This window comes from Cervus elaphus, chromosome 17 (genome assembly GCF_910594005.1).
Source record: "Cervus elaphus chromosome 17, mCerEla1.1, whole genome shotgun sequence".
NCBI classification, from domain to species: domain Eukaryota; kingdom Metazoa; phylum Chordata; class Mammalia; order Artiodactyla; family Cervidae; genus Cervus; species Cervus elaphus.
Genome location: NC_057831.1, coordinates 23692935 through 23717831, shown reverse-complemented (window position 1 = coordinate 23717831; position 24897 = coordinate 23692935). Strand labels below are relative to the sequence as shown.

General features: G+C 46.1%; 1 protein-coding gene and 2 long non-coding RNA genes across 4 annotated transcripts in view; 1 reads left to right on the top strand and 2 right to left on the bottom strand.

Moving 5' to 3' along the window:
• NFKB1 (nuclear factor kappa B subunit 1) overlaps window positions 1-8158 on the top strand; it is a 122312-nt gene extending 114154 nt beyond the window's left edge. For both annotated transcript variants that reach the window (XM_043870898.1, XM_043870896.1), the window contains exons 20-24: window positions 1545-1669; window positions 3113-3179; window positions 3508-3680; window positions 4476-4647; window positions 7192-8158. In XM_043870898.1, the coding sequence (XP_043726833.1) occupies window positions 1545-1669; window positions 3113-3179; window positions 3508-3680; window positions 4476-4647; window positions 7192-7349 (695 nt within the window). In that variant the 3' untranslated portion in view covers window positions 7350-8158. The remainder of the gene's footprint in view (window positions 1-1544; window positions 1670-3112; window positions 3180-3507; window positions 3681-4475; window positions 4648-7191) is intronic.
• On the bottom strand, window positions 3186-5964 carry LOC122673269. Its single transcript, XR_006334649.1, has 4 exons — window positions 5882-5964; window positions 5276-5372; window positions 4080-4272; window positions 3186-3501 (listed from the first exon to the last, which is right to left on the bottom strand). It is a non-coding gene; the product is annotated as an uncharacterized LOC122673269 (long non-coding RNA).
• On the bottom strand, window positions 6182-14762 carry LOC122673270. The gene is made up of 3 exons (XR_006334650.1): window positions 13806-14762; window positions 11228-11304; window positions 6182-6300 (listed from the first exon to the last, which is right to left on the bottom strand). It is a non-coding gene; the product is annotated as an uncharacterized LOC122673270 (long non-coding RNA).
• Between the last annotated feature and the right edge of the window lie 10135 nt (window positions 14763-24897).

Here is a 24897-nt window from a genome sequence, read left to right as displayed (position 1 = left end):
GAGTCCCATGACAGGAGATCTTAAGGTTGAACTGAATTCCTTGCAGAATTCAGAGCAGTATCAGCCTTAAGGTCCCATCACAGGTCCTCAGAAGGAAAAGTTTATTGGTATAATAAAGCATTTAAAGACTTCCTTTTGTAAGAAAGATCTCTGAGAAGCCAAAATGATGGGAACAAACACATGGGCCCAGTGTGAGTAAGTACTGTCATGTACCAAACCCTGAAAATTGCTAGCTTCTGTTGGGCTAGATACTTCACACTGTCTCATTTAATCTTACTTAATCTGCAGTAACCTTTTGAGACAAATCCCATTACTACTCCCATTTTATAGCCAAGGAAACAGACTGGTGAGACTTTTGCATCCCAGTTCCCGGGCCCTGGTAAGGGGCAGAGCTTGAGTCACACCTTGTCACCTTGAACTTCCAGACTCTTCTATGTTTCTCTCCCCTGCTTTGCAGGGGATGTAGACTGCATCAAGGATGTAGACTGTTATTGCGATTCAACCCTTTCATCCTATGAAATATAGGAAAATTATTCCTGCTCATCCTTGAATCTCCACTGCCTTATACATTTAGAACCTCAAACATGTTTAATGTAATTGGTATCTCAAGCCTGTCCTGGCATACTTGATTTACTTATGAGGTTATTAAATAGTTTTTAGAAAATAAATGCCTCACAGATTCAAGAAAATAGCACATTAAATACCTTCTTTTAAAAAAACCAAAAAACTGAGATCAGGAAAATATAAGAACCTTTTCTTTGGCACCACATTTTTCTGACATCATATACCAAAAAAGCAGCAGCCTTCTCCTTTCTTCTTTGTCAAGTTGAACATTCCCATGAGCAAGAGCTGGTGATTGCAGTGTTTATGATTAGTTTGGGGAGTCACTGGTTATGATTATGAAATGCCTTCAGACTAAAAGCTATAACCTTTCAATAACTACGCATCCTACCAGCAGGTTTTCTTGGTGTTTTGCATTTAAGGATCAGTGCCATATCCCAGGGATAAAACAGAACAGCTTTGCTCTTTTGAGCAAGCAGGTGAGGACACTGAGAAAAATGAGGTGCTAGGCATCAAGTTGAACAGATAGGACCTTAATCCTAAGGGTGCACCCTTGTTGTTTAGTCGCTAAGTCATGCCCGACTCGGACCTCATGGACTGGAGCCCACCAGGCTCCTCTGTCTCTGGGATTTCCCAGGCAAGAAAACGGGAGTGGGTTGCCATTTCCTTCTCCAGGGGATCTTCCTGACCCAAGGATCGAACCTACATCTCCTGAGGCAGGAGTCAGGTCAAAGGTGCATCGCTCACTGACAACCATCCTATAGAGTCAAATGTGAGAGTCAGTCTAAGTCTTTGTTTTTGAAAGTGTCCTTGGCTATACAAAGGTATCATTGGTCACCTTTGCAGTCAAGATATATTAGAATTTAAAAGCAGATATTTCAGTGGAAATGTGTTTTATATATTTATAGAATCTGACCTCCCCAGGCAGTTAGGAGCTGAGAAGATGTGGGTTTTACCTACTGCTATGTGACTTGGCCCCACAGGAGCAGATCCCCTGGTGGAGAACTTCGAGCCTCTGTACGAGCTGGATGACTCCTGGGATGAGGATGGAGAGGATGAAGGGGTCGTACCGGGAACCACTCCTCTGGACATGGCCACCAGCTGGCAGGTGAGCGCCGCTCCGCCAGCGTGCTGGCTGCCTCTGAGGCGGCAAGTGGTCTTCCTCAGTCTTTACTCCCCAAAGCCCGCACCTGGTATTTTTAAAGACAGGCTGCTTGTCACGAGCTGTATTTATCTTGAAAAGCCTATCCGCTAAAGATCTAGGTCAGCAGAGTTCTGAACATAAAAGCGTATGCCTAATCAGATCAGAGTGAGATGAGAGAAACTCAGAATTCACAAAGCGTGTTGCCCATTAGAACTCACACCAGAATCCTTCCCATCTGAGTTTCTGAAGCCAGGATACATGCCATGGTTTGCCTGAACTTCAGTAAGTAACTGTTGAACCTGAGAAGAAAAGGGGATTCTTCTGAGGATTTTCATCAGTGTAAACAGAACAGACTTAAAGCCTTCCTCAGAACTCTGCTGACCCAAGAGCTGAAGGTGAAAGCGGTTACCAGGTCCTCGGGCCCAGGGAGGGGGAGCCACAGGAGGAGGTGGGCAGCACACAGCTCCAGCCCAACTAACTAAACTCCCGAGGGGCAGGCGCTGCTCGGGGCCCTTGTGAGGCTGAGCTGAGAGCTGTGTGACCCTGGCAGAGACCACATGGCACTCTACCTTGAGCGCCTGGTTTTCCCAGAAGCCTCACCACAGAACGCAAAAATAAGCCACTCGGTGACCCCATGGGGTCCTCACCCAGGTCAGCCAGAAACCACTGCAGAGAATGCAGAAAAGCCCCCATAGCTATGGGAGTTTCTTTTTCCTTTAACTTTTATTGGGGGTATAGCTGATATACAGTGTTGTTAGTTTCAGCAAACTGAATCTGTTACACGTATGCCCACTCTTTTTTAGATTCTTTCCCCACATGGGTCATTACAAAGTATTGACTACGTTTCCCTGTCCTTACAGCAGGTTCCTATTAGTTGTCTGTTTTCTTTTCTTTTATCCTAAGACTTTTTTGGCCCCTCAGTTAAAAGGTGGATGGTGCCAAGAGGCTATCCTCAAGCCTTGTGAGCATTTGTACACCTCAGTGTGAGCAAGCTCAAAAAACTCATTCTCATGAGCCTTTTTGCCAGGGGGCACAGCTTCACAGCATGGCGTGGGTTCAGTCCCTGCCCTAACTCTCAGGGAAACGTCATTTACCGTCGACTCGGACCAGCACGTGGCTGCCTGGGTGGCCTGGACCACTTTGTCCCTCAGAAGGGGTGTGGCCTGGCTCTCTGTGAGGCTGGGTGGGGTCTTGCTATGTGGCTCAGACAGTGCTTGTGGGGCACAGCCTCCTGGGCCCAGAGCCCCAGAGGGCAGCCACGTCTGCAGGCCAGGGTACTGACTTCTCTTCCCACTCCACCTTAGGGGTACGAGCGCCTCCTGAGAAGGACAGGCTGAGTTCCTTACCACAAAGCAGCAGATTTCTCTGGTGGACCCTGTAACATCCCCACATTTTTCTTCCCAACAGGTATTTGACATATTAAATGGGAAACCCTATGAGCCAGAGTTTACATCTGATGATTTGCTGGCACAAGGTAAGCTGTGGGAGAACCAGGTGCCCCGAGCCAGTGTCACCTCCATCCTGACCCTGAAAGGGGCTGAGGGAGAGCCGGCGTTACCCAGACTCTGCTGCGAAAGGCAGGGGCTTCTCTCAGGAGCAGGGGGGTCCTGCCACGGAGAAGGTCCAGCTATGATCTACCACAGCGTGGGCTGTTCTTACTCACCTGGGTGGCTGCTGACTCTCTGGTGCAAGAGCGCGACTGCTTCCCCGGGGTGGGAGGCCGAGCCGTGTGGCAGTGACCGGTCCCTCTGGAGAGTCTCTGATCAGTCAGGATGGTCATGTTTCTTCTTTATCTCCTTTAGGAGACATGAAACAGCTGACTGAAGATGCAAAGCTGCAGCTCTACAAGTTGCTAGAAATTCCTGATCCAGACAAAAACTGGGCTACTCTGGCACAGAAATTAGGTCTGGGGATACTGAACAACGCCTTCCGGCTGAGTCCCGCGCCTTCCAAAACCCTCATGGACAACTACGAGGTAATGTGTCATCTTACGTTGTCATTGTAGTTCAGTCGCTAAGTCATGTCCAACTCTTTGCGACCCCCCTTGGCTGTGTTTATCTGACTGTGTTAACATTACCGGCCAGAGCACAGTCCCTCCCCTCCCCCTTAACTCTGAGCAGCGAAATCTTAGTCACTCCCCATGTCCTGGGAGGGTGACCCAGGCCAGGAGGAAGCCCACCTTGGTTGTATTCAGATACTTTGAGGTGTGCTGCAGAAATGCTACTTGGAGGGTCAGGATGGTCACAGAACGCAGATCTCCTGAACAGGAGACTGTGCTCCACATTCGTGCTCTCCTCTACCCCAGCACAGGCCTTGGTCTCATGTGAGCACATCCCATAAGCAGCTGTGAGGTCACTCCCAGCAGAGCCGTTACCTGGTGATGCTTTTAATTTCTAAAATAAATGCCGAAAAACCATGGGGCGAAGTTTCTTTCTATTGAAAATTCCATCATTGCTCATCTCTCAGTGGTCTTCAGAGCTTCAGGACGCCTGTGTAGGTTTCACTATAGAGCTTCACTGCCTCGGCAGTCTCTCTGCTTCTCTGTGACTTCCTGAGTGATCTCTGAGCTGAAACAGGAAACCTGATTCAAAGACGATGTTGAGGCTCCCTGCTTTTTTTGAAAGGCTCTCCACCAGACCTTCCATGCCCCCTGGCCGTCTCGGTGGAGGAGGCAGCCTGGCAGGGGGACGGGGTGTGGTGTCGAGTTTACAGCCTGCTTATTTCCTGCACAGGCTGGAACACAGAAGCACACTCTTCCTTCATTTCTCAGGTCTCCGGGGGCACCATAAGGGAGCTGGTGGAGGCCCTGAGACAGATGGGCTACACCGAGGCCATTGACGTGATCCAGGCAGCCTTCTGCAGCACAGACACCAGCCCGGCCAAGACCGCCTCCCAAGCCCATTCGCTGCCGTTCGCCCCCGCCTCCAAAAGGCCACAGATAGGTATGGAAAAACAGACAAAAAGCAGCTGAGACATGCCTCCAGTCTCCGGGGCTGTGGCCTGTCCTCCCCACCGTCACCCCTGAACACACGGTCCCTGCATCCGTGTCCCTCTCGGACCCCAGGTGCCGTTATCCTCCCCTCCCGCCGCTACTGCTCAGGGCGGGGCTGTCCCCAGCACAGGCACCTTGGCACGCGCGTTACTGAGGTCCGCAACAGACAGCAAAGGCAACACGATCCGGGTGGTGAGGGTAAGCCCGATTGCTCTCACTGCTTAAATTTATGAGAGGGGTGAGCAGACCAATGTCTGTGGAACCAGGACTAAGCGCCTGACTGTGGGCTGACGCCCCGACGTTCCCATCAGCTGCTCAGCCTCCTCCCTGCAGGGGTCCTCTCAGTCCTGCCGCCTCTCCCCGCCAGCCTCCACAACGCTGACCTGTCAGCCCGCCTAGACACGTAAGCACGAGTCCTCCATCTCCCAAAACCTCCGTCTCGGCTTCTCCTCCGAAACCGCCAGCACCCCCTTCCTGCCCCTTACTCTCACCCAATGTCCTCGCCTCATTGCGCTGAGAACATAGAAAGAGCTGGAACCCTCATTCTGCACCAACAAACCCCCCAGCCCACCTCTCACCGGTCAGAGACGCTCCTCTGATTCTCGCCTCTCACGGGTCAGCCTTTTCTCCCTTCCCGACTGGATCCCCCGGCAAGCAGAGTGTGGTTCCCCTCATCTTTTCAAAATAACAGAAAACAAACATTCCCTTGATCCCCCACCCCCTTTAGCTGCAGCCCAACTTCTCTGATTCAGCCAAGCCTCCTAGAAGCCTGTAGCTATTCCTCACCCCTCATGACGTCCTTCCTTGACCCTGTGTGGTCAGCCCCTGCGCCAGGACTCCTCTCGCCACGAGGCCCAGTGTCCGCTCAGATCTGCTCATCACCCTCCTCAGCGGCCCCCAGGGCACAGGTGACCCGCACCTCCTGCTTCAGGCCCCTTCCCCCTGGACTTCTCCACGGCATGCCCACCCCCACCTGGTCTCAGCCTCCAGAGCCCCCTCCTCACGGCACAGGACTGGGACCCCCTCATGCGCAGACTCAGCACTGCCACAGCGCTTGTGAGCAAGGCAGTGCTCCAGGAGGTCACGACGCCGTGAACCCTCCCTGGTCCCAGCACCTCACAGCATTCCCTCCAGCCTCCTCCTCTCTCTGACCACCACCCTCGACACCCACCCCCATTTCTTACCTCCATTCCTGCAGCAGCTCCCAGTTGGTCTCCAAGTTTCCAGTCTGTCACTCTGTCACCACCTTCAGTCCATTCTCTACACACAGGGAGCATGATTCTCTTTAAAAATGACGTTGCTCTGGTTCTATGTCCTCCGGTTCATGCATCCCTTCAGCCCGTCTCCCCTGAGTGCATCCTGCCTGCCCAGCACTGTTGCAGGCGAAGGCGGCAGGGGCTTGTCTGTTCTCTTTCCTACATGGCGTTCACACGCCCCCTCCCACCCCCTGCCCTATGTTCCTTCTGCTCCCCCAGCTCGCTACACTGATCCAGGCCCAGGGCCTGGGAGCCTTCTCTTCCCCTTCCCCGCACAGGTCCTTGCTTGGCGGGCTCCTTCTTGCCATCCATTTCAACACCAGTGTCTTCTTGTCGGAGTGGCCGTCCTAGGGGAGTGAGGACAGGTGTTACACACACTCTCGAAGAGAACAGGGTACCCCCAGAAAACCACCCTCATCTCCTATCTCATGACCTGATGCTCCTTCCACACTAAGAAGTAGGTAAATACTTCTATTTTAAAAAGCAACAAGCCCTCATTTTACAGTTATTTTTAAAATACCTCACAGTTCCTAGCACATAACAGAAACCCATAAAGACTGATCGGTTGAATAAATCCATCAGTAACCATAGCCATCTCACTGCCATGAAGGTCTTACTATTTCAGCACTGGAATTTAACACACAAGAAAGAGCTCTCTGACACGGGTATGGTAGACTTCTGTTTTCCTTGGTCCCTCTCTCCCTACGGGAAATCATTCACACTCTTCAGCTCCCTAGAGACACTTCTCAAAGGAAAATCAGACCTAACTGCCTAGTAGAAACGCATTTTCACTTTTTTTTTTGCTACCAAAATGTTCTTGAGGCAGTATATGGTGTTGAATAGCATGTGTAGCCCAAAGAGCTCATTTTTAGTTCCTACTTCTGTCACCAATTTATTTTGCTTACATTCAGCAATTTCCTCTGCTATACAATAGGGAGTGGGTGGAAAAATACGCCTGATTTCTAAGAAAAAAAGTACACTTTGAGTCAAGAGAATTCAGAAAGGATTCTGACAAACACAAGGCTAGACTGTAAGAAGGAGAGGCGAAAACACTTGGCTAAGTCTGGTGTTTTCTGTCCCCACCCCACTGTGTGGGCTGCGGGGATGAGCGGAGGCCGCCGGCAGACGCCGCCCGCGAGCCCGCCTGACGCACAGCAGCCCCGCGGGGTGGGGGCACCCTGCAGCCAGGCCTGGCCATGTCGGGGTGCAGCCCCGTGACCCGTGCTTTCTCTCCGCAGACGAGCCCCGGGACGACAGCATCTGTGACAGTGGTGTAGAGACCTCCTTCCGCAAACTCAGCTTCACGGAGTCTCTGACCAGCGGCACCTCCTTGCTAACTCTTAACAAAGTGCCCCATGACTACGGGCAGGAAGGACCTATAGAAGGCAAAATTTAGCCCGCTGGCAGTTTCCGATACCGAGGACACCAAAGCTCGGAAGCTCCACCGTGTCGCCCGGAGGAAGGAGCTGCACTCAAGGGTGCTCCGAGGAACACAGGCCCGCCTGGCTCACTCTGGGTGTAGTTCCAGGCCTTTTAAACGTGGACTTCTTCTTTGGTTCTGAGATGAGTTTTAGTTGACGATAGTATCCACAGTCACAGCCTGCGGCTGGGCTGGTGCCCCGCTGGGAGCGCGGTAGCTTGTTGAGCTTTACCAGCTGCTTTCTGTCGTCATTGCTGCTGTCCCTCTGCTGCTTGCCCGCTCTCATTACAAGTTGTCACACCCCCACCTGGCCTTCCTTCTGGCTGTCCACAGCACAGCTGTGCACTCAGATCAAGGATTATGGAAAGGGATGTTTTAAAATGAGACTGACTTTGTATGATTTTCAAAGACTCATTTCCCTGAGTCTTTGAGAACTTCCCTGGGGGCTCAGTGGTTAGTACCTGGAGCTTCCACTGCAGGGGGCACGGGTTCCATCCCTTCTTGGGGAACTATTGATAAGATTCTACAAACCAGGTGGCAAGAAAAAGGAAAAAAAAAAGCTCAATGCTTTTTCTAATGTGATTTGAGGAAGGAACATGTACATGTCAATATTTAAACATGATTACAATCAATGCTGAAAATGGTATTTCCTCCCTTTTCTGCATTTTGCTATTGTAAATATGTTTTTTTAGATCAAATACTTTTAAAGGAAAAAATGTTGGATTTATAAATGCTATTTTTTATTTTACTTTTATAATAAAAGGAAAAGCAAATTAATGACCTCATCTTGTTTGATCTCTATAAATACTTTTCTAAGATGATTCTTTATAATCACAGGATCACTCCACAGCCTGGTTTTCAGATTCACAGCTCGCTCTAGAATCAAGTTTTTGATCCAGAAATGAACAACAACAACAGAAATTATCAAAAGTGTTTCAACTGGAGATGAAAGCTTTCAGTCTGTCAAATCCTTGCTAGGCTCGTTTTATGTAGGCCATATCACCTCATCTTCCTCCACCTCAGGCGCTGTTCTTCAGGCCTCTGTGTGTTCCCCATGCCTCTTGTGATGAAGCACTGAGACATTAGCACAACAGAGCCTTTGCGACAGGAAGCCTTCCAGCACGAATTTACCTTGTACCTTCTGGCTCTCAGATCTGCTGGATGACCTGCTGCAGCTTCTGTGGCCCTTGCTGTCTCACCGTGCACTTTTATGCCATGGAGATGCGTCTTTTCTTCAGCCTCGTGAACCAACCTCTGCTGGCTCCAGACTTCTCTTCTGCAGCCTGCCGCACCTCTCTCGTCTTTACAGAATTGAAGAGAGTTAGGGCCTCGCTCTGGAACAGACTCTGGCTGAAGGGAATGTTGTGGCTGATTTGCTCATCTGTCCAGACCACTACAACTTTCTCCACATCCTTAATAAGGTTCTTTTCACTCTCTTATCATTTGGGTGTTCGCTGGAGTAGCACTTTTCATTTTCCTTCAAGACCCTTCCCTTTGCATTCACAATTTGGGTAGCTGGTGCGAAAGGCCTACCTTTCGGACTACCTTGACTTTTGGTGTGCCTTCCTAAGTTTGATCATTTCTAGCTTTTGATTTAAAGGGAGAGGCGTAACTTTTCACTTAAACACTTACAGGCCACTAAAGGGTTCTTAATGGGCCTGATTTCAATATTGTTGTGTCCCAGGGAATAGAGAGGCCCTAGAAGAGGGAGAGAGACAGGGAATGGCCGTTGGGCGGAGCAGTCGGCGCACACACACCATTTATCAAAGTTGACCAACTTGTACGGCTCGCATGCAAAGCAGGAGGCCCAGGTTTGATCCCTGGGTGGGGAAGATCCCCTGGAGAAGGGAATGGCAACCCACTCCAGCATTCTTCCCATGGGCTATAGTGCATGGGGTCGCAAAGAGTCAGACACAACTGAGCGACTAACCAGCACCACCACCACCGACCTGTAAGGACGTGGTTTGTGACACTTCAAAACAATTACAGCAGTAACATCGAAGATCACTGATTACAGATTACCATACCAAATGTAATAATAATGAAAAAGTTCACAATATTTCAAGAATGACCAAACTGTGACAGAGACATGAAGTGAACAAATACTGTTGTAAAAATGGCACTTGATAGACTTGCTCAACACAGGGCTGCCACAAGCCTTCAGTTTGTTAAAAAAAAAAAAAAAAAGCAATATAAGCAAAGCACAGTAAAGTGCAATCAAATGAGCTATGCCTATATTCCAGTTTTTTAAAGTTATATTTCTAAAATAAAAATAGCTCTGAGTCTCCTTAACTCTCCAACAGCAAGCATATGCCTCCACTCCTCGCCCAGTTCCGTGCCCCTGTGACAAACAGTTCTTTTCCAGGTGGCCATGACAAGGTCACCAGTTTTACCGTATCATGCTAACACTCCTGAGAGGCGAGGCCTTTGTTCTGAGGGGCGAGGCCAATGTTCCTTCCCTGCACATCTAGCCAGTCCTGTGACAAGAGCAGAAGTGATGGTGAGTGACTCCTGAGGTTAGGTAAGAAAATGCAATTCAACTTCTGCCCAGTCCCTCGGGTAGAGCTTGTCCTGTTGGAAGCCAGTTAGCATACATGCTCTGAAGGAGCCAAGTGGCCATGTGGAGACACCATCTGCGGGTGTTCAACCAACAGAAATGGCAGACATGTGCTGGAGTGAAGCTCTGAGAGGATCCCAGCCGTCAATCAACCCTGAATATTCACTGGAAGGACCGATGCTGAAGCTGAAGTTCCAATACTTGGGCCACCTAATGCGAAGAGCCGACGACTCATTGGAAAAGACCCTGACGCTGGGAAAGACTGAGGGCAGGAGGAGAAGGGGGTGACAGGATGAGAAGGTTGGATGGCATCACCGACTCAGTGGACAAGAGTTTGAGCAAAGGACAGGGAAGCCTGGCATGCTGCAGTCCATGGGGTCACAAAGAGTCAAACTTTGTTGATTCAAACAACTGAGCAACCGCAGCAGGAGCCAGAGTCACACCTATGGGGCCTTCACTCTGCCTTAGCCGATGCTGCCCCGGAAGAGTCCAGCCCTGGCGGCAGATTTACAAATAAACGAAGCAACAAGCTGATGTTTTAAGCCTTAGGTGTGAGGTGCTTGTTACTGTCCCAACAATTCCCATACCAGGAGGTCATGTTAAAGAGAAGCTGACTCCAGGAGGAACAACAAAGAAACACACGCCGGAAATGAAAATAGCATTTCCCTTCTTTAAGAAGAAGCCTATTTCGCTTCTGTTCCTTTCTCTTCTCCCAAATCACAGTGGTGTCCTGAGTGTGCGTGTGTGCTCAGACAAAAGGCCACCAATGCTGTCTGTGCCTCTGAGGAAGGAGTGTCTTTCATTCTGGCCCGGCAGATGGGGATAAACAGCAGAAGGAATGCAGGAGACAGGTGGGGAGCTACAATGGGCCTGAAATAAACCTTCCCAAAAGCCTGTCTCTCAGCAGGAAGCCATTCAAAAATAGCTTCCTTAGAGGCTTCGTCATCTTCTGAGTCTTCTACACTCTGCAAGCACAACCCAGATTTTTTCAGGATCTGCAGTCTTTGTCTTTTGGCAGCAGGAAGCCAGGCTGCTGCCTGTTCACCCGCCCAAGTCCCCTGTGGTAGTTGGATGTGGTGAAGCTATTCCTGGACCACCATGGACAACAGCCCCCACAAACCCACCCTCTGCATCTTAGCCAGAATAAAGAGACAAAGGAGACAGGCAGATCTGAGCATCTGTGACATGTCGGCCCCTTTGCTGTAATGAATTCTAGTCATAATTCTCAAGCCATCCCTATGGGTTCATATTTAACCCCAATTTTACAATGAGGAAACAGATAATCTGAACTACTCACCCCAAATTCAAATCCAGGTATATCTAATTCCACAGGTTATTCTTTAGTCATGTCTGAGTCTGAAGTCCTTTGAAGTTCTATATTTAAAAAAGAAAGAAAAAAGTACTTACAAATCCATACAAAAACAATGGAATCACAACGTCATACCCCAGCCAACATGCAAAATGAACCCAGAGTACCACTAAAAAGATATGTTGATTAAATGTTCACATGATTTTATTCTCCCCATAATAATAGGCTAAACTGCTTAAATATGAATTATTCATTGATGTGAGGTCCCTGGGCTGCATATCTTTCTCATGTTGTGAGTTTTGGGGGAACTTTCTTTCTGAACTGTGCTTCCCCCTTCCCCAGGTAATGGATTTAGGGAGGCATGGAGTCAAAAGATGATGTAACTAAAATTCTTTTATTTTCTCAAGGCTAGACAATATCTTAAAGATCACCTAAGTAAATTATCCAAATCGCCATCTTTTTAAAATCCCTACAATGTGATAGCACCTCCTTCCTATAATCCTGGCTGCAGCTGCCTTTCAACACCAATTCCCAAGGCTACGCGTTGCAGACCATTGGTTTTCTAGGTTCACCTGTTAGCACTGGGGCTGGGGGAGACACTGAGGAAGCGCTCATCTTAACCCAGAAGAAACATCCTCATCTCCTTCCTAAGCCCCAGCCCCTGCATCCCACCCCCCATCACCACCTGGGCCCCAGCATCAGTGGGCACGTTACCGTTGCCACTGGTGGGGATGTACATGCTGGGGATGTACATATGTTCATGGACCACTGGGCAAGTCAGCCCAATGCCAACGCAGCCCTTGACTGTCTTCTCCTTCCCAGTTTTGTTCTGGGAAGGTCAAAGCCACCACTTGGCCCTGACTGTTTTCCTGCCTTGCCAAAAGCACATCTTGAATGATGATCCACACAGGCACACAGCAAACGTGCTGGGGGCCATTGTGGTTCTGAAAGGCAAAGAGACTCCAGGTTTAAAACTTCAAGGAAGAATGTGTGGTACATCTGAAACTAATACAACATTGTAAATCAACTATACTCCAATAAAAATTAACAAAGAAAGGAAATGTGGGCAGGAAGTCACACACGCCCACACGTCCACCCCCCTTCAACAGAAGCAGCTGTGCTGGACCAGGGAAGACCTGCCCTTGCTCCCTCCATCACCAGATTTCTTCAAATCATGCTATAACGTGCAGTTTCAGTCCTCATCACTCTCTGCTACTGTGCCGTTTAAAAGCTCATCTGACTTCGCCCCCATCAACCAGCTACTCTGGGGGCTTTGTGCCAAGTTTCCATAGATCCATAGCCATTGAAGTACGGTGAAAAATCATTGAGATGCCACCAGTTTGCCAAGGTAGCAACAACGAAGGGAAATGAAATAGACTGAAAAACAGCAGAAAGGGTCACTCTGCAGGTCTGACCCTGGAGATCAGCCTCTTGGATGCCCGGCCTCTGAGCCCTGGAGTCGAAGGAGCTTCAACAAAGCTGCTCTGTTCTTTCCTCCTGCGATCCCTCCCTCCTCCCCGCTTTATCTCTCTATCCATCCTTCTTTCGGTCTCTCTCCCTCCCTCCCTCCTCTCTCTCTTTCAGCAAAGCCTCCAGCATTCCAGGGCACGGACAGCCGGTTCTGTGAAGCCTGGACAGGGGACGGGGTGAGGGCAGAGGGCCACAGGCCCTTCCTTAGTCTGCCCTCCCTGCCTTCCTCTGGGGATGCCTCCAGGAAACCAGTGTCCTGACCCAGGGTCCCCCTCCAGCAGCCACCAGCCTCATTTCCTGTGCACAAGAGGCCTCTGCTGGAAGAAACAGAACTTTGCATGATCACCCAACAGTTGGCACGCCTCCTGCTACTCAACTTTTTTGCGTCAATAAAACTGGAAAGAGGCTTACCAAAAGAAGGAAATTTAGAAACTTCTTCGGCTTACTGCCTGAGTATTTCTCCTCCAGCTTGGGTCACAGAAGTCTGATGATTACTTTCCCTTGGTAGAGAAGACTTAAACTGTTCTTTTTCTTTTGTCCCCAAGGCCTGATCATTCCAGCCACAACCAACCCTATTCTTTGAGGAATAATTGTCTGAAGCCAGCATTTATGACTCACCCATCCTAGGCATTGTACATCCTTTATTTTTTGTAATCATCACAACTCTATAAAACAGTAACTACTGCTAACCTCATCTTAAAGATGAGGAGACTGAGTTTTAGAAGTTAAGTGATCTGTCCAAGTTCAGTACATGTTAGAGCCAAACTCGCATACTGCAGGTTTAACTTCAGAGCAAGAGCCCATACTGCCCTGTCCATAGGCCCACCTACGCCTCACCCCCAAGCCCGCCTTTGTCCACAAGAATGCTTTTGATGATAAAATCAGAACACGTGACTACAAGTGGATTCAACAAACAGGGGCTTTGTTTTTTTAAAAAAATATCATAGTAAGATCAGAGATCTACATTTTACATGGAATATTGTCTTTTTTAATTTAGTAATTCAACTTTGTGAAAAACATTGCTTGGGCCTGCAAAAGCATCTGCTGGCCATGTACAGCTTGGCCATGGCCCAAACCACACTTTCTGCAATTGTACCTGCAAGATAACCAGGCAGGGTGATGAGCTGACAGTTCTGAGGAGGAATCAAGGTATTCACATCGCTTCTCTTCCAGGTGCCACTGCTGCCCCCTCACTCCCTCGGGCTGCCCGCCTCAATGATGCTGTTCCCAATGCCTGAGCAGATACCCATTTTGCCCACCTCCGTAGGCTTTCTTTCATGACTAAAACACAGAGGCAATGATAATGATAAAAACATTTGTTGACTAGCTATTGTGTACTCTCAGTATCTATGCATCATCTCATTTAGCCCTCACAATTAACCCAAGTAGTATGATTATTATTACCCCACGTGTACAGAAAGACCCAGTAACTTATATGCAATGTCAAACAGTGCCCAGTAGATCTGGAACTCAAACATACATATGTGTAATTTCAGAGTCCATAACCTTTAACTGTTGCAGCAACTAGGATGCTTTTGTTTAAAACTTAGAATACCTGACTACAACTAGATTAAACAAATAGGCCTTATTCTTTTTAATAAGACCAGAGTGAGATGATTACAAGGCTAGTTCAACATCTCAGACATTCCCCCTGTGTCAACCGTATTCATTTGGACTTCCCTGGTAGCCCAGAGGTTGAGAGTCCACCTATCAATGTGAGAGACAGGGGTCAGTCCCTGGGCCTGGAGGATTTGACATGCCGCAGGGTCACTAAGCCCATGTACCACAACTACTGAAGCCCATACACCCTAGAGCCCATGCTCTGCAACAAGAGAAGCCACCATAATGAGAAGCCCACATACCACACCTAGAGAATAGCCCCTGCTTGCCACAATTAGAGAAAGCCCGGGCACAGCAACAAACACCCAGTGCAGCCAGCAATAAATAAATAAAAATTTTAAAAATATTATTTCCTCAAGGACACAAAAAGGTTGCAGAAGCTCCAAGTATCAGGTCCTAACCCAGCAGCTTCTCAGTCTCAGCAACAGCAGAGGGTTCCTGCACAGATCTCTTTCTTATCAGCCAGGAAACCTTGCCCGCCCCAACCCCCACCAAGCCCCACACTAAGTATCACTTTATGCTTCATTTGCCAGAATTAAGTCACGTGCCTAACCCTAGGTGAATCACTGGCAAAGGAGAATAGGATTAGTATAACCAATTATGATTCAGTCCCTGGGGCTGGACATGTAGCCACCTCTATTAGTAGGGAAGAGGACGTAGCTGTAGAATGCCCCGCCAATAATGTCTGCTCCAACTACAGGGAACATGTGAACTGTCTCCCAAGGATCCAGTAAATTTTACAAAAGCCCCAACAAGTAACCATAACAGAATAAGAACAAGAGGGTTGTTCCCACATACATTGCGAGACAGGAATGAGTAGCAGCTTTCAACCAGACATTTCCAGGATCCCGACATCCCATTTCCCCAGATCTCCAGGCCACTTCGGTGGTGTTGTCATCCTTTGTACTCACTCACTGCATACACAGCACAACACGGCACAAGCTAGGGCTCAATAATCCTCTGCAAATACCAAAACCCGACCTAAGGAATTCAGCTGCATCACTGTTGCAAACTTTTTTTTCCCCATGGCAGGATTCAGTAACCCAGGTCTAAAGAAAAAGAGGAGAGACAGTTATAAAACACGATACAGTGAGGTGATGCCCTTATTTCTGCAAAGCCTGTTCCCTGTTTGGCCCCTATTCAAGGGCTCAGAGATGTCATGACAGGCAAGCTCCCTTCGGCTTATTGATCACAAACTTAAGAGACCAGCCTAATGGACCACCTAGTCCTGTGGTTTTTTTCCTCCTTGTGCATTAATTACAGTGACAATCTTGTAAGACTCCTTTCTCAACTGACATTTTTTCATTTTTCTTAAATTTCCTTTTTCAAAAAATTTTATTTAATTGGAGGATAATTACTTTACAATATTCTGATGGTTTGTGCCACATGCCAATACGAATCGGCCATAAGCAGACATGCCCCCTCCCTCCGGAACCCCCCCTCCCTCCCTCCCCACCCCATCCCTTCAAGTTGTCGCAAAGCACTAGCTTTGGGTGCCCTGCGTCATACATCAAAATATCACAGGCTTTCTGTTTTTCATACGGTAATATATAAGTTTCAATGCTATTATCACAAACTTTCAAAAAACTTTCCTTACGTGTTGAACAAGATGGCCTTATCCAACATGCTCCCTCATCAGAGTCATGTTAACCTTAATGGAATTGTCACCAGCTGAAATGACCTTATCTATTTACTTGCTTCTCGTCTGTCTCCCCCTCCAAGGCCAGTCCATGACAGCACAGACTTTCCAGCTTTTTTCATTGCAGTATCCCTGAGGACGAGGTCAATGCCTGCTCAGTGTTTCTTAATAAGGTCTTGGTAAATGAATGAACTGGTGGAGGGCACGGCAACCCACTCCAGTATTCTTGCCTGGAGAATCCCCAAGGACAGAGGAGCCTGGTGGGTGGATACATTCTTAAGTTAAACAGTCTTTACAGTCAGAATATAAATGTGTCTTAACAGTGGTTTGGTCTGTGACTTTAATAGTTTTGTACCACATCACTCTTGTACCTTCCAATAAGTCAATTAGAAAACAGGCTATCTTTTCTTCACTTGAAAATGTTACAAAATGCCATTTCTGCCTAACACATTTAAATTTATGCTCTTACTGAAATGATAAGACTGTGTGCACAGTCAAGGGAGACTCGGGAATATTTTGAAATGCATTGAATTTTCCACACAAACAATGCTGACTTGTTTCTCTCCCTAAATCTTACCAAGTTGGAGGATAAGTTTCAAATCTGAGAGCCAGAGATAGTCTCAGAGAATATTCTTCTGTCTCAAGTCTGTGTCACACTTTAGGAATGCTTGGGAAATATATCTATTTCTCCTGAAGGCCAGTACACTCTCATTCCAATAGAGAACAAAATCTTCCCATTTTCCAAAGTCAAGTAAGAGAAAAAAAACGAGAAGAGTTACAGTGAGTGTGATTGAGAAAATTACCATTTTTATTGTTTTCTTCACTCTAAAATGGGAAGATGGAATCCCACGAGCTGACCGCTCTCCACCTTGCTCCCTGGAATGTGCTCTGCAACCACACAGCAGAAGGACCTGAGCCTGGTCTTCCCATTCCATTAACACTTGCAAAACCACTAACAGAAGAGCCTTCTCAGACATCCAAAGCCCAGAGTAAGTACATGCAATTCTATTTCAGCAAGTGTGGCAAAATAAATCTACTAAAATGGTAGAAATGACTAACCTCAGTGCTGCACATGAACTGTGGAAGAACATTTTGGATGTAGCTATTCTCTTAGAGAAACAGTATGTATACACATTCCAGCACATTTCTCTCCTCTTATAAACCACTGTCAGCAAATATTTATGTCTATTCATTCATTTACTCTTCCTTTATAATTCATTCATTTCTGATATCTTCCCCTTATCTTTTTAAAAAAAAAATTTTTTTAAAGACATTTGCCTTGAGGAGGGAGATTAAGATGGTGAAGCGGGGGGACCTGGAGCTTACCTCCCCCAACAAACACATCAAAAATACATCTACACGTGGAACTCACAGAAAACTGGGAACTGGCCGAAGAAATCCTTTACAACCAAAGCTGCTAGAAAAATCTCCATGTAACTGGGTAGGGCAGAAAAGAGCATCAGGCCACGACGTGTGCTCCTGGGAGAGATCTGTAAGGAGAAGGTGCACACGAGTGGACCACTGCGCTGAGGAGTGAGCGGGTTGGCTCGCTACCTGGGCACCCCAGTCCTAGGTTCCTACACGGAGGAGATAAGCTCTCTCACCCATCGGGAAATGTGCTGAGACAGACAGAAGGGCTGGAGGAGCCTAGACTTGACTCGTGAGGAATGTATACACGTGCAGACCTGCTTACGACCAGGGCAGAGACAGCCTTGGCCTGGAGGCTGCCACCTCACCACACGTCCCAGTGTGAAGGGTCAGACGACCTGCCCACTCCATACCACAGCCTGGTGTGCGATCTGGGCAAAGATTGCATCTAGATACAGAGAGACAGGCTAGGGAGCCTGCAGTGTGAGCCAGGTAGAACCGCCGAGGCAGCCTGCACCCCGGGGTGACGGGTCCAGCCACGAGAGACGTTATCAGCAAGGGCGCCGGGCAGCACCACAAGCACACGCAGCAGCTAAGCTCTGAATCGTGGGCAGACAGACCGGAGGCGCAGGCAGGAGTGGTTTCCCAGAGAGAGCATCCCGGCTCCACCCCCTTCACACCGTGGCTTAGGACTAGGCCCGGGGCAGACAGGCCCGGGGAGAAGTCTGCCACAGGGGCAGGCCTCAGGTAGCAGCAGTCACCTCAATCCCATTCCTGTAGATGGAACAACCCCTCACCACAGCCTAGCGCTAGACCTGGGACAATCAACAGAGGAGGAGATGTGACCTGGGGTTGACTTTAAGCAGGACCATGGATGCCGACACAACTGGCACATGGGTGCCCTGTGACCACACAGGCCTCGCTTCAGCAGCCATCTTTAGGGCAGGTCACACACGCAAGGCCAGGGGAACCTGAGGGAACCAACCCTCAGGGCTTTGACTCCAACAATCATTATATGCCAATAAATTGAACAACCTAGAAGAAATGGACAAGTTTCTAGAAACTTACAGCCTGCCAAAACCGAGTCAAGAAGAAACAAATAATCTGAACACACTGATAACTAGAAGTGAAACAATCTGTCATTTAAAAAAGAAAACAAAACCAAAAAACCATCCCTCCAAACAAAAGTCCAGCGCCAGACAGCTTTACTGCGATATTCTACCAAATAAACAAAGAAAAACTTATACCTATCCTACTCAAATTGTTCCAAAAACCTGAAGAGGAGTGCTCTTGTTGTTCAGTTGCTCAGCCGTGTCCAATCCTTTGTGACCCCATGGACTCCACTATGCCAGGCTTCCCTGTCCTTTACTATTTCCCAGAGGTTGCTCAAACTCATGTCCATTGAATCACTGATGGCATCCAACCGTCTCATCATCTCATCCCCTTCTCCTCCTGCCTTCTATCTTTCCCAGCATCAGGGTCTTTTCAAATGAGTCAGTTCTTTGCATCAGGTGGCCAAAGTATTAGAGCTTCAGCTTCAGCATCAGTCCTTCCAAAGAATATTCAGGACTGATTTGCTTTAGGATTGACTGGTTTGATCTCCTTGCAGTCCAAGGGACTCTCAAGAGTCTTCTCTAACACCACAGTTCAAAAACACCAGTTCTTCAGTGCTCAGCCTTCTTTATGGTCCACCTCTCACATCCATACATGACAACTGGAAAAACCACAGCTTTGACTATATGGACTTTTGTCGGCAAAGTGATGTATCTGCTTTTTAAAACGCTGTCTAGGCCCTCAGAATGGGAGAAAATAATAGCAAACAAAGCAACAGACAAAGGATTAACCTTTAAAATATACAAGCAACTCCTGCAGCTCAATTCCAGAAAAATAAATGACCCAATCAAAAAATGGGCCAAAGATCTAAACAGACATTTCTCCAAAGAAGACATACAGATAGCTAACAAACACATGAAAACTCATCACTGATTATCAGAGAAATGCAAGTCAAAACCACAATGAGGTACCATTACACGCCAGTCAGGATGGCTGCTATCCAAAAGTCTACAAGCAATAAATGCTGGAGAGGGTGTGGAGAAAAGGGAACCCTCTTACACTGTTGGTGGGAATGCAAGCTAGTACAGCCGCTATGGAAAACAGTGTGGAGATTCCTTAAAAAACTGGAAATAGAATTGCCATATGACCCAGCAATCCCACTTCTGGGCATACATACCGAGGAAACCAGACCTGAAAGAGACACGTGCACCCCAATGTTCATCGCAGCACTGTTTAATAGCCAGGACATGGAAACAACCTAGATGCCCATCAGCAGACGAATGGATAAGGAAGCTGTGGTACATATACACCATGGAATATTACTCAGCCATTAAAAAGAATTCATTTGAATCAGTTCTAATGAGATGGATGAAACTGGAGCCCATTATACAGAGTGAAGTAAGCCAGAAAGATAAAGACCGATACAGCATACTAACGCATATATATGAAATTTAGAAAGATGGTAACGATAACCCTATATGCAAAACAGAAAAAGAGACACAGATGTACAGAACAGACTTTTGGAATCTGTGGGAGAAGGTGAGGGTGGGATGTTTCGAGAGAACAGCATCGAAACATGTATATTATCAAGTGTGAAACAGATCACCAGCCCAGGTTGGATGCATGAGACAAGTGCTCAGGGCTGGTGCACTGGGAAGACCCAGAGGGATGGGGTGGGGAGGGAGGTGGGAGGGGGGATCGGGATGGGGAACACATGTAAATCCATGGCTGATTCATGTCAATGTATGGCAAAAACCACTACAATACTGTAAAGTAATTAGCCTCCAACTAATAAAAATAAAAATAAATAAATAAAATAAAACGCTGTCTAGGTTTGTCATAGCTTTTCTTCCAAGGAGCAAGTGTCTTTTAATTTCATGGCTGCAGTCACCATCCACAGTGATTTTGGAACCCAAGAAAATAAAGTGTCACTGTTTAGAACACTCCCAAATTCATTCTATGAAGCTACCATCACCATGACACCAAAACCAAAGACATTACAAAAAAGAAAACTACAGCCAATATCTTTGAGGAATATAGACACAAATATCCTCCACAAAATATTAGCAAACCAAATCCAACAATACATACGAAGGATCATAACCCACGATCAAGTTAGATTCATTCCAGGGTCTCAAGGATGGCTCAACATATGCAAACCAATGTGACATATCACATTAACAAAAGAAAAGACAGAAATCATACCATCATCTCAAAAGACACAGAAAAAGCATTTGACAAAATTCAACATCCATCCCTGATAAAAAAAAAACTTTCACCAAAGTAGGAGGGGAGCAATTTCAACATCATAAAAGCCATTTACAACAATCCCAGAGCCAACATAACATTTAACGGTGAAAACCTGAGAGGCTTCCCACTAAGTTCAGGGACAGGACAGGGATGCCCACTCTCACCACTACTATTTACAAAGTATTATAAGTCCTAGCTACAGCAATCAGACAAGGGGAAAAAAAGGCATCAAAATTGGAAGGGAAGAGGTAAAATTGTCACTATTTGTAGATCACATAACACTCTATATTGTTCAATTGCTCAGTCATGTCCAACTCCCTGTGACCCTGTGGACAGCAGAATGCCAGGCTTCCCCATCCTTCACCATCTCCCAGAGCATGCTCAAACTCATGTCCATTGAGTCAGTGACGCCATACTCTATGTAGAGAACCCTAAATTCTTCTCACAAAGACTATTAAATGAATTCAGCAAGGTAGCAGGATACAAAATTAACATACAGAAATCTGTTGCATTTCTTCACACTAATAACAAAATATTAGAAAGTTAAAAAAATACCATTTAATATCATGTCATAATATCAAAAATATCAAAAAACAAAATACCTAGGAATAAACTTAATCAAGGATGTAAAAAACCTATACACTGAAAACTAAAATATTGATAATGAAAACCAATGGTGATTCAAATAAATGTATGATAATCCATGATCTTGGATTGATGAATTAATACTGTTAAAATGGCCATAGTACCCAAAGCAATCTACAAATTTAGTGCAATCCCTATCAAAATACCCATGATATTTTTCACAGAACTAGAATCAGTCCAGTTCAGTCACTCAGTCGTGTCCAACTCTTTGTGACTCTGTGAATCGCAGCACGCCAGGCCTCCCTGTCCATCACCAACTCCCGGAGTTTACTCAAACACATAACCATTGAGTCGGTGATGCCATCCAGCCATCTCATCCTCTGTCATCCCCTTCTCCTCCTGCCCCCAATCCCTCCCAGCATCAGGGTCTTTTCCAAAGAGTCAGCTCTTCGCATAAGGTGGCCAAAGTATTGGAGTTTCAGCTTCAGCATCAGTCCTTCCAATGAACACCCAGGACTGATCTCCTTCAGGATGCACTGGTTGGATCTCCTTGCAGTCCAAGGGACTCTTAAGAGTCTTCTACAACACCACAGTTCAAGAGCATCCATTTTTTGGCGCTCAGCTTTCTTCACAGTCCAACTCTCACATCCATACATGACCACTGGAAATACCATAGCCTTGACTAGACGGACCTTTGTTGGCAAAGTAATGTCTCTGCTTTTTAATATGTTATCTAGGTTGGTCATAACTTTCCTTCCCAGGAGTAAGCGTCTTTTAATTTCATGGCTGCAATCATCATCTGCAGTGATTTTGGAGCCCCCCAAAATAAAAGTCTGACCCTGGTTTCACTGTCTCCCCATCTATTTCCCATGAAGTGATGGGACCAGCTGCCATGATCTTAGTTTTCTGAATGTTGAGCTTTAAGCCAACTTTTTTACTCTCCTCTTTCACTTTCATCAAGAGGCTTTTTAGTTCCTCTTCACTTTCTGCCATAAGGGTGGTGTCATCTGCATATCTGAGGTTATTGATACTTCTTGTTGCAATCTTGATTCCAGCTTGTGCTTCTTCCAGACCAGCGTTTCTCATGATGTACTCTGCATATAAGTTAAATAAGCAGGATGACAATATACAGCCTTGATGTACTCCTTTTTCTATTTGGAACCAGTCTGTTGTTCCATGTCCAGTTCTAACTGTTGCTTCCTGAGCTGCATACAGGTTTCTCAAGAGGCAGGTCAGGTGCTCTGGTATTCCCATCTCTTTCAGAATTTTCCACAGTTTACTGTGATCCACACAATCAAAGGCTCTGGCATAGTCAATAAAGCAGAAATAGATGTTTTTCTGGAACTCTCTTGCTTTTTCAATGATCCAGCAGATGTTGGCAATTGGATCTCTGGTTCCTCTGCCTTTTCTAAAACCAGCTTGAACATCTCGAAGTTCATGGTTCACATATTGCTGAAGCCTGGCTTGGAGAATTTTGAGCATTACTTTACTAGCATGTGAGATGAGTGCAATTGTGCGGTAGTCTGAGCATTCTTCGGCATTGCCTTTCTTTGGGATTGGAATGAAAACTGACCTTTTCCAGTCCTGAGGCCACTGCTGAGTTTTCCATATTTGCTGGCATATTGAGTGCAGCACTTTCACAGCATCATCTTTTAGGATTTGAAATAGCCCAAGTGGAATTTTATCACCTCCACTAGCTTTGTTTGTAGTGATGCTTTCTAAGGCCCACTTGACTTCACATTCCAGGATGTCTGGCTGTAGGTGAGCAATCGCACCATCGTGATTATCTGGGTTGTGAAGATCTTCTTTGTACAGTTCTTCTGTGTATTCTTGACACCTCTTCTTAATATCTGCTCCTTCTGTTAGGTCCATACCATTTCTGTCCTTTATCAAACCCATCTTTGCATGAAATGTTCCCTTGTTATCTCTAATTTTAGAGAAAGGCAAATCAAAACTACAATGAGGGTATCACTTCACACATGTCAGAATGGCCATCATTAAAAAGTCTACAAATAACAAATGCTGGAGAGGATGTGGAGAAGAGGGAACCCTGCTACATTTTTGGTGGAAATGTAAATTGGTGCAGCCACTATGAAAAACAATATGGAGATTTATTTAAAAAATAAATTTTTTTTAATTGCTGCCATACAATCCAACAAATTCTACTTCTGGGCATATATCTGGCAAAAACTCTTAATTGAAAAGATGCACTCACCCTGGTGTTCATAGCAGCACTATTTACAATAGCTAAGGCATGGAAGCAACCTAAATGTCTATTGACAGATGCACAGATAAAGATGTGGTATGTTTATACTGGGTTGGCCAAATGTTCATTCAGGTTTTCCTACAACATCTTACAGAAAAACCCGAATGAACTTCTTGGCTAATCAGATACAATTAAAAATTACTTGATCTTTAAAAAAGAATGAAATAATGCCATTTGAAGCAACATGGATGGGCCCAGAGATTATCACACTTAGTGAAGCAAGCCAGAGAAAGACAAATATTATATCTTATTACTTCTTCTGGCATCTTAAAAAAAATAATGCAATTGAATTTACGTACAAACAGGAACAGACTCACAGACATAGAAAACAAACTTATGGGTAGAAGGAGAGGGAAGGACAAAGCAGGATGTGGGATTAACAGATACACACTGTTATATATAAAAGAGATAAGCAATAGGATTTACTGTGTAGCACAAGGAGTTATATTCAATATCTTATAATAATATATAGCAGAAAATAATTGAGTATATATGTGTGTGTGTGTGAATCACTTTGCAGTACACTTGAAACTAATGCAATATTATATTAACTATACATCAAAGTAAAAAAAGAAAAAAAGAATCTGCGTTTATTTGCTTCATTTTTACCCTTGCTTCATGTACTAACTGGGTGACAATGATGTTCTAAAAGTATAACCACCACTTAGTATTTATTTTGTTCCAGACCCTATCTATTTAATCTTTACAACTACCTTTGAGGGTCAGAGATAATCATCTCCACTTAACAGATGAGAAAACTGAAATCTAGAAGGCCAAGTGGCTGCCCAAGGTCACAGAGCCAATAAGCCTCAGAACCTGGATTCCAACTCAGGTCCGTGTGGCTGGAAGCCCTGGCCTCTCTAGACAACAGGGTCGCACCCAAGACGGTGCCTCCACTCACAGAGCCTTCACTAAGTGTCATTACTGGGCCAAGCCCTTGAGCCACGTTTTTAATTTATTCTTCAAAACACACTTACAAGGTGAGGGTCATTATTCCCATTTCACCACAAGAGGACTGAACATAGAGGTTAAATTACTCGGTTAAGGCTACAGAGCTAGAAAGGGCAGAATTGCAATGTAAATTCTGCCCATCAACTTCAAAGCCCAACTCACAGGGCACCTGGAATAGAAAAATGCTCTAGTTAATGGAGAGGAGGGTGCCCCCCGCCCACCCAGCAACAGTGACAAGAACGTGATGTAATATTTATCAAGTAAGAATCTTCTGGGTTACAGCCCTAAGTCCCAGTCTTTCATACAGTTTAAAAGCTGTATGCAAAAAAAAAAAAAAAAAAAGCTGTATGCAATATATATTTCACATATATATATGAAAAGCTGTATATAAATATATATTTTGAAATGACACATAAAATGAGGAAACTCTTAGATATTGAAGGAGAGGAGTGGGTT